This window comes from Colletotrichum chrysophilum (assembly GCF_026319265.1).
Source record: "Colletotrichum chrysophilum strain AFK26 chromosome Unknown scaffold_185, whole genome shotgun sequence".
Classification (NCBI taxonomy): Eukaryota; Fungi; Ascomycota; class Sordariomycetes; order Glomerellales; family Glomerellaceae; genus Colletotrichum; species Colletotrichum chrysophilum.
In genome coordinates this window covers 46,484-56,203 of record NW_026517472.1, presented here as the reverse complement: position 1 = coordinate 56,203, position 9,720 = coordinate 46,484, and the positions used below count along the sequence as shown (strand labels likewise).

The window sequence follows — 9,720 nt, the reverse complement described above, 5'->3', positions numbered from 1 at the left end:
GCAGAAAGGTGCAACTACATCGAAGCGTCTTCGACCGGTGGCGCAAATGGTGCCGAAGACTACGTGCCGGCTCGTGTACCAGACATATGTCTGCGAGGTGACTCCTGTTCCCAAGTAGAGCCAAATCAAGAGGATATTGCCTTGGCGCTCGGATTTGACCAGGATGGAGTCGCTCAATCAGAAGCCAGTAATGGGGACACGTTCCCGAGTTTTCGAATCGAGGGAAAACCTGGGCAAGAACGGATCGAGGTCCAAAGATGGTCACGCGAAAGCAAGGAGAACTTGAAATTCGCAACCATCTCTCACGTCTGGTCACAGGGCCTTGAGAACAAAACTGCCAATAAAATCCACGTTTGTCAGCTTCGCATGATACGGACGTATCTCAAGCAACTGTCTCAACCCAACCAGCAGCTACAATACTTCTGGCTGGACACACTGGCTATTCCCCAAACCAAAGGAGACACAGAAGAGGCAATTTCGAGAAAGGCAGGAATGAAAAAAGCGGCCATCAATCGTATACACCATGTCTTTCGAAGCAGCACTCACTGCATCATTATCGACCGGCATTTATTCAAAACAATGAAGAGAGCCGATGATAGCCGGACAGTTGCAATCGGACTCTTAGCTTCAGCATGGATGATGCGACTTTGGACTCTACAAGAAGGCTTCGTTAGTAATAAGCTCTGGGTAGTAATGGAGGGAAGGAATACATTGCGATGTTTGGATGAGCTTTGGGAAGGTAGAAACCAAGAACTAATCGGAGAACAAGACCAAGCCGGAGGCAACAATGAGAATGGAAGCCATTTTCAAGAGAACGTCATGGCTATGGCGATGGACAAGCTTGTGGAAAAGAAGTTAGCACGCAGCATGATGAGGTGGCGGTGGTTCAGGGTCGAATTGAACGGGGCAGCGAATCACCAAGACAGTACCGCACTGATAGCGAATGCCTGGCGCGCTGCGAGATATCGAGTAAGTCAAACCGTTTGTGAGTTTTTATATTTTTGTAGGTATACTAACGTCATGAACAGACCATCAAACATGCGAACGACGAAACTCTTGTTATAGCCAGTTTGCTGGGCGTCGAAATTCCTCAAGAGCCGTCGGACCTTGTCCCAAAGGCGTCGCGGTCGACAGACGTTCAAGAACAAGCCAGGAAGCGTGAAAAGCTGATGCGAAGCTTGTGGCAGAAAATTTCAAATTCAGAATTAACCGTTCCTTCTGGGATGATATTCGTGCCTGGCGCCCGCCTCACAACAAAGGGGTATGGATGGGCGCCACTGACATGGATGGGCCATGCGGATGAGTCCTACCCATACCCTCTCGGCTACAATAATTCAGCCCGAGTTCAGAACAATGGGGGTCTTTCAGTGGAATATCCTGGTTTCCGTTTGGAAATCGGACCAGCAAGTTTAAGACGCATTGCGGGTGCAGGCAATGACGTGACATTCGACTTCGGCGTCGGCAAAAAAACTGACAAGTGGTACAGGGTTAGAACTGCAGAAGCCAGTGGCAACGTAACCACAGTCATGGAGGCAAACAGCAATCGTCTGTTGCACGAGGAATACCTCCAGCAAAAAATAGATGACAGCGACAACGGCATAGAGTTGGCTATTATTCTTTCCAGATGCCATGAAGACAGCGCAAGATGGGAGATAGGCTTGCTCGTCCATCTTGTTGGCGTAACAGAAGGGCCTAAGCGAAACCAGAACGACACTTTTAAAAGGGTTGAAGAATCCCGGTCAGATAACGATACTACCTTCCACTGTCGCATCATTCGCCAAGTCCAGGTCCGTCTACTCTCTAACGAATTCTTGCATGTAGCAGAGCCGTTTATGCGGAGTGAAACACCGGAGTTAAAGAGCTTTCAGAAGTTTTGTGAAGACGACATATGGGGAGAGGATGTTTCTGCTTCGCAGCGGTGGTGTGTCGACGGATATGATGACGGGAAGGCTTCGCGTGGCGAACCAGGTCAAAGCCGCGGCACAGAAGAAACGAATGTTCAGCAATCATCTGATGTGCAAAGTTCGGATTCCACGAACAGCTTCTATAATGCTGGATTCTTTATGCTCTTATGAGGTCTTTCTTCGTACTTGCGAATACGCCGCGCAGTGAAGACGCATTTGGCAAAAGTCAAGCTTGGGATTTCAGTGTTTATAATTTACATCCTGCACAGGTGGTTCCCAAACCTCAAAACATTCTACAAAAAATTGCTCCACATGACTCTTTGTGCGCGCGAGATTCGGGGTTCCACCAGCAGTAATTTGTCGACTTAGCATGCAGATTAATAACTGGCTTCCGCCCGGTCCTCCATAGTCGGGGACCAGATGGTTCGATCACGGTTGCAACATCCGTACAACGAGGAGACGTCCTCAGGACGATTGGTCAAGGAGGAAAAGCCGACGCCTCTAAAATGAAACATGTGGAGCCCAGTCGAAAGACACTGCAACCACCACCCCAAAGAACAGTGGCTGGTTAGTGGCGCCGCCAACATCCGTCTGCAGCAAAACGACAGAATATGAACCTCTGAATATCAGATGATTGCACATGTGATTGCTTCGTGGCAGCAATATTCAACCCCCCCTGATATTTAGCCAGACTAAAAAAAGAAGTCGGCGAAAACCTGTAGATGATTATTTCAGGGCCAGCCTTACTGTCTCAACCATTTCTCTCTGGGGAGCACGCCATTGTCATTTTTGAATTACCTCTATTCACAGAAACATTAAGCACAGAGGATCCGCTATTTCCACGACGGGATTGTGCAAACATGCTGTTACCAAGATTTGCGATCAGTCAACGTGAATTCAGTTCTTTGCTATCCTTGCCAAAATGGCGTTTTATGATGACGCAAACGAAAGAAGAAATCCCATAGCATAAACGCCTATGTCTTGCTATTTCCATCATTCGTCCAGACCGAAGATCTTCTCGTTATGCCCATCGCCCTTCAATCCTCCGCCAAGGCAGAATGCCTCCACGCAGAAACGACTTTCAAATTGTGGAGCCTCAATCTTGAAACATTGTAATAGAATTTGAGTGCCTCCTCCACGTTCTTCTGCACCGCTTCGAATGACATGAATTGGCAAGTCTCCAATTCGAGATGATGGATCGTGCTACCCAGGTGGTTAAAAGCCTTACGGCAGCGCGGGTTTGGACAGTGATAGATCTTCTTCGTATGAGCGGCAGAATTGACGTGGAATTGCAGATCAGGTAGCTGCTTGAATAAGCGATGGCAGATGCGGCATTCATACGCCTGCGCCTTTGAGTTCCAAGTATCCGCAGTCACTTCGAATCGAGGGGTCCCAGTCCAGTCTTGAAGCTGCTTGGAAAGAACTCCGTTGGGATCGCGTCGAAGCACAGCTTCGTACAGAGTGTCGCTGTCAAGCTTTGAGTCGGGGCAGCTTCCACTCTCGAGGTGGCTGATCAAACCACCGGCGGACAGCTTCGAGCGATTGCAGAAGGGGCAGTACATCGAAAAGTCCTTGTGCATTCGGCCGCGAAGATGCTGCAACGATTAGAAATTCGTCGTAATATCAATATCAATGGGAAGCATCTTACCATACTCAGTTCCTGGGAAGTGGGGAAGCTGACATTGCAGGGTCGGCATCTCAAGTGTATCTTGTGCTCGTGCTTCTCGGCATCCTCCTCATTCGAGAAACGCGAGGTGCATTTGCTGCACGACAAAGGAGGCGATGTGGGAATCCAATGGTCCTCAGCATCCATATGCTGCTTAGCATAGTATTGGCTTGCGAAACGGTAGTCGCAAGAAAAGCACGGGTAGAAGGTGCTTTGATGTCCCGTCGCTGCGATGTGATCTTGAAGCTCTTGGTCGCCACCAGGGAATATGCGACCGCACGTGCCGCAAGTAGAGATCATCATGATGGCGTGCTGACGTTGGTAAGGAGAATGTGGTTGTGAGAGAGGAGTAAGAATCAGCAGTAGGATGAGAGAGTTGTGCGAAGCTGCTCAGGCGTGACGGCGATTCTGTTCGCGATGCGGACGGTGACCTGGAGACGCGCACGATTGTCGCAAATATTTCCGGTCAGTTGGCCTTCTTCAATATTCTGATGGAAAAGTGAAGTTGTGGAGGAGTGAGTTGTCGCAAGCGGACTTTTGCGTGCGAAGGTTGCGAGGCCGACGATGTGAGAGAAGAAATTTTCGTTGAGTCCAATGGGGGGGGAAAGGAACTACAAAAGAAGCTCTACCTGCCCGGCAAGAGAAAAGATTTTCGTGGGAAGGTACCTGCCTGTCTGGCTTTGGCTGTCTCGTTTTCGGGAAGCTGCGATTGACATATGGGAAGGAAGTGCCTTCCTAAGTCACCACCATGAAAATAGAGAATCTTCCTTCCTTAGTCAAAGCTTGCCGTCGGTCGAGGTTTGCGACTTTGAGTTGGCTCCAAGGCTCTTTTTGATATTTGTTTTCTGGTGTCCAATGCTTGATTTGGAGTGGCTCACTTTGGACTCACTTTCTTCAAATCAACAGGCAGGTGAATATGCAGCATCAACCGACTGTGTACTACTTAAGAACATTTCCCGCCAGGTTCGTTTCTTAGCAATCCCAAGCTTGTCTCTACAAATTAGACCGCTTCAGTGTTTCGAGAGTAGAAATTGTTCCCCGACGTTGTTATTATTAAATCAGACACGCTTACGACTAGGCTGCATTCCGGTAATAGTCCTTAAGTCCCCTCCTGAACTATCCCTTCGACGAGCGTTTCCCAGTGTCATCATACGTGTGATCTAGTTGAACATGAGTCTAGTTGAACATGACTCTGCTTGCTTCCAGCGGATGATGTGCACAGCCTTTGCTCTTGGATGCGGTGATGATTGCACTTGATGTTGTTGCCCGCTTCTCTAGCTTGCGAGACCAGTTAAAACGCTTAGGCGGTTTAAGTTCGTTCGGTGGAGCGCAACGAGGCGAATGAGGCTGGTGTTCTGAACCCACACTATCAGATCCATAAGTGAGCCAATGGTAGCCTTGCCGCGGGCACAGCTTGAGACACCGGGGACGACAGGACATGCCTATTTCTGGAGATGGTATTCGTGCTCATACATCGTTTTCGGTTAAAGGACCATGATAGCTGGCCAGGAGGAGACCAGGCTCCGTAGGCAGACCTCGGCCAGCCGAACGGCACTTATTCATGTACCTTGTCAACAGGGCTCGCTCGTGTCTGCGAAGTGCTTTCGTTGAGAATCCACAGTATGAGAGGACGCCGGTCAAATGAGAAGTGACTGTCTGACTGGCCTGATGAATTGCGTATAAAATGTCTCCATCTTCTCACAAACTGTCACCAAGCTTCACATGCCATCCAGAACATTATCACAACACCACTCAGACCAATCATTCTCACGACCCCATCAGAACATTCACTATGCGCTACATTGCCCTCATTGTTGCTACCCTTGTTGGTTTAGCGTTTACAGCGCCGGTGGAGTCTTCACTGGGACTGTTGATTCATACAGGCGGGTAAGCTATCCAAAGACGGTTTGGCCGAACCACACTGACCACTGGTGTTGAAGCAGGATACTGTGAAGGTAATATCGAACCCCCTTCTCCGGTGTTGACCTTAATTTTCATCATACATTGGGCTAATCATATTGTTTTGCAACAGATTGATTGCCTAGGGGGTTGTGGAGTGAATGGGGCCGTGGATCAGGCAACTGCCTGAGCCCTTCAGGGGTGAATCATTCAGAGATTTATCCTCTGCTCTCATGGGCAATGCTATTTTTGGTAATTGAGGATGCTGCAGGCAATGGAAAGGCGTGTTCTACGACATGTTCGGTTGTGGCTGGACAGATCAGACATCTTCCTTGGTAAACGATACACGCCCCCTTCATGTTGTCGTCGGTGTCTAGATAAAGCCGTCCGCAGCCAACAAGACGTATAATCAAACTCCATACCACAAGATATCACGTTTAGGACCAGCGTAACAAGTGCGAAGAGACAGTGAAATTTCTTTAGTCTGACAAGTATCATTAGATTAAAGTGTATTTTCCGTTGAACAGTACACTAGCTAATGTTCTTTTCCCCTCATGCTATTCGGCCAGTACAACCCAGTCCTCTCCGGCATCGGCCTTTGGCTCAACTCGCAGAGACGGCTTCTCCAAAACTCCTGTGGGCTTCAACCTGTACTCGTCACTCCATGCTGCACCACCACCTTTGTGTTTGTCAGCAAGAATACGAATGCATTTTGTTGTGTAGAATTACTTACTTCGCCATTGATCGGGAAAGCACCCCGCGATTCCATCAGCCAAGTGAATGTGGCCAAAAGCGGTGTACCGACACCCGAAGGCTGTGATGGTCATATGATGCTTTCCGCTTTCTAGTTCTCCCAGGCTCAGTGTCCTGGGCTGAAGTGCAATGTGGTCGCTTCGCTCCTTGCCCCACTGAACCTTGACAACAGGCGTGGCGAAATGTGGAATCGAAAGAGTAACATTCGATGTCTTGTTGAGCGAGAAGCTGCAGTTGTAAGTCACGTTGCCCGCGTAGAAAGGGTGCCCTTGCGTAACAACGTCTCCCCAGCCTAAACTCTGTCGACGTTCTCGCACAACCGGCCTTTTGTCCTTGAGATCTATGCTGAAGCTGCCCAGCAAGTAAATTCTCTCAAGATTCGTCAACACACCAAACGGCATACTGAGCTCAATGACGTTCTTTCCCTTGCGGACGGCTCTCTTCGGCACCGGCACAGTTTTGATGTCCTCATCTACCCACCAAGACAGCTTCGCGTCATATACGGGCAGCTTGTGGCCATTGATTGTAATTCTGGCGTTTTCGGGGTTCTCCATCGCCAAGTATGTAGGTGTTTTGATAATGAGCTCTGATTCGAACTCGAAGCGGAGGTCAACGTAGACCCTTGGCAAGCGTTTTGATGGGGGGATACTCCATGGTTGCTTCCATGCCATGCCCTTTGCCGGCAGTCGTAGCCGAGATCGGATCTCGTTGTCAATCTTGAGAATCTCTTGGCGATTTGAGTCTTCCCATGGCTCGTCGTCAATTCTGTAGCAGGCGTAGTCCAATAGCAAGACGTTCGGCTCGGACAACACCACTTCTTCAAGTTTCAGCTCGACTGACTCCGCTTTCGGTGGTGACAAAGTCACAGCGCCGGCAATATCGACGAAGGAGAGCTTTTCAGCTGGCACCGCAGATAAACGGAGCAACAGGCTGGAACATCCTTCAAACCTGTGGTCGAAGACTGTCCAGCCTCCGTCAATTTCTGCCTTGTGCTGATGCGTTGAGCCCTTGAATGTGTCCAAGACTTCAACTTCCCAGTCGCCTTTGATCTTGACCGTGGTATCGTGGGGCTTGCTACGGTCCGTATTGCAGATGAAGACAAATCTTTCTTCGCCATCTTCACGCATCTGATAAAGCAGAGTTTGTGCCGGCTTTCCATCCTTCACTTCAACGGCCACATCCCGGTTCTCGGAGAGGTTGTTCAATATTTCAGCCTGATCCCATGCCAACTTCGTACAGGGCTCAATGTCCAGGCTCAAATCCGGGGATACGGCCTGGGCGTCAACTAGGCTTGGCCCATTACCAGCGATAATGACCTTGCCCCCAGCAGCGGCGAACCTCTTGACAATGCTGAGCGTAGTTGAGCGAATGGTTCTCAGCTGAGGTAAAATGACCACATCGTAACTACAATGGCCAACTTTCAGTGGTGCAGACACATCCTCTCCGATCTGGCTGGGTAACAGACTCTCCGCGATGAAGTCAAAGTCGACCAGCCCTTGAAGCAGCCAGTTCGTCAACTCAGCGAAGTACTGATCCCGTCGCCCGAGTTCGTCATCGCCACTATTGTTAGGTCCGAAACAAAGCCAAGCGCTTTCGATGGGGTGAATAACGGCCACTCGCGTCACGGCGCGCCCGCGGGTCATGGCGACGCCGACTCTGGCGAAGTGGTCTTCGATATACTTGTACTCCTTGTACCACGGGCTCTGATAGTTGATGCTCGCAGGAAAATCCCGCTTTGCCTCGCCCGCCATGCTGTACCAGCTCAAGTGCTGTACTCGGAACGTGATGCCGAGGGCGGCCTGCCAGTCTCCGCAGCCCTTGTGCCCCTCAAAGCTGAAGTACCAGTGCGTGCAGCCGTAGATCTCGCTCATAGCCCCGCGTATCCCGTTTTGGCGCGCGACGCTGGTGCATTGTTTCGCGGTGTTGTACTCTACCCCGTCATTAAGGAGGTCCATCCCGGGCAGTGACTGATTTCGGTAGCATCGCATGGCCTCGCCGTGGGCGGTTGTTTGTAGTCGGAGTGTCGGCTCTTCCATCATATGACCATTCAAAAGGATTTTATTCTTCTTGCACCAGGTGCTGAGAAGGTCAAGGAACGAGGTGACGAAGCGATCACTTACGTGGTCATGGAAGCGGTAGCGTGTCAAACTTGGTGTGTCTCCTGGAAGGTCCCAGAAAAGCTCTGGAATCCCGCTGATCAGGTTGGCGTCGCTGCCAAACGCATCCTTGAAAGTATCGGGCAGGTCCTGCGTCCATGGCATGAAGACATCTTCGAGGCCATCAGGGCTGGATAGTTGACTCTTGATGGCAACCTGGGGCTCGTCCGTGAAGATGCACGGCACCGTCGAGCCGAACCTGTCTCCAACCGCAGTCTTGTACACCTCATGAGTGCTCTCAATGAAGCGGCCCATGGCTTCAGTGCTCATCGTGTCGATGTACGTCTGGCCGTTGAACCAAGGTGACGGCGGATTGTGCTCGACGTAGGCGTACCATACCCTACCCCCAGGATCGGCATCCTCATCATCATCCAGCTTGCGGCTTGATATGAGTCGTCCATTTTCATCCAGAGTAACTGAGAATTTCGCGAGGAGGTATCCCTCCTCACTTCGGCATGGTTTTGCCGAACTTGGAGAACATTCGCTAGAGGAGGTCAGCCGGCTTTCATCACCAGCTCTCAGGTAACAAACCCTCCTAAGTCGACCGTCCCATAAGGATGAATCGTGAACAAGATGTGCTTAGTCTTGTGTTCGGGGTACTGTTCAATCACCTTGCCCCCAGCAACCCCAGACGGCCATCGGTCATCGTCGTATCTAAACCAGAGTCAGCAATCCCACCCATCGTCATTGGGTCACATGCGTCTCACAAGCAGGCGAGCATGCCTTTGCTCTCGGCATGGTCGACGCAGTCCCGCACCCGATCCATAAACTCCGGGCCCATGTAGGCGGTATCAAGTCCGGTCCGTACATGCATGTGAAATCCACCCATGCCCATCTCCTCGAGGTAGTCAATTTGGCGCAGCAGCCTCTTCTTTTCCAACGTCCCGTTCCATGCCCATAATGGGCACCCGCGATACTCTGTTGTTGGGCTCTCGAACAGGTCCTGACTGAATGGCTTGGTGCTTTTCGGGTACGTTAGTGGATTCGGCCTCTCCCCTCCGGACTCCGGTCCGGTCCCAGGGGTTGTCGGCCGATCATCCTCAATGTCTACGAACGAGGATTCCATGTTGACGATATTCGAGTTTGCGGATTTATCTCATGGCCAAATTGAGGATGAAACTTCTAGAGCAATATTGAGCGTGAAGAAAGAGGTCCATTCGCCCTGCAGAATTACACATCTGGGGACTAGCACCTGTGATCTCATGACTTGTTTCAACCTAGCGCGGGTCCCCCGCACAAGCATGTGCGAACATTTCGGCTGGAAACGGACACTGGCTGTCGCTGACTGAAAACAAAAACCTTTCTCAAATTCCCAACTCTGTTTTCTAGCTAGGTCAAAATT

At 50.5% G+C, this 9,720-nt stretch overlaps 1 protein-coding gene across 1 annotated transcript; it reads right to left on the bottom strand.

Annotated features, from left to right (window-relative positions):
• Positions 1-6,026: 6,026 nt before the first annotated feature.
• COL26b_012670 (uncharacterized protein) lies at positions 6,027-9,444 on the bottom strand (the record flags this gene model as incomplete). The annotated part of the gene is made up of 4 exons (XM_053185309.1): positions 6,027-6,136; positions 6,203-8,826; positions 8,910-9,032; positions 9,086-9,444. The coding sequence occupies 4 exons, from the start codon at positions 9,442-9,444 to the stop codon at positions 6,027-6,029; spliced, it is 3,216 nt and encodes a 1,071-aa protein (XP_053030752.1).
• Between the last annotated feature and the right edge of the window lie 276 nt (positions 9,445-9,720).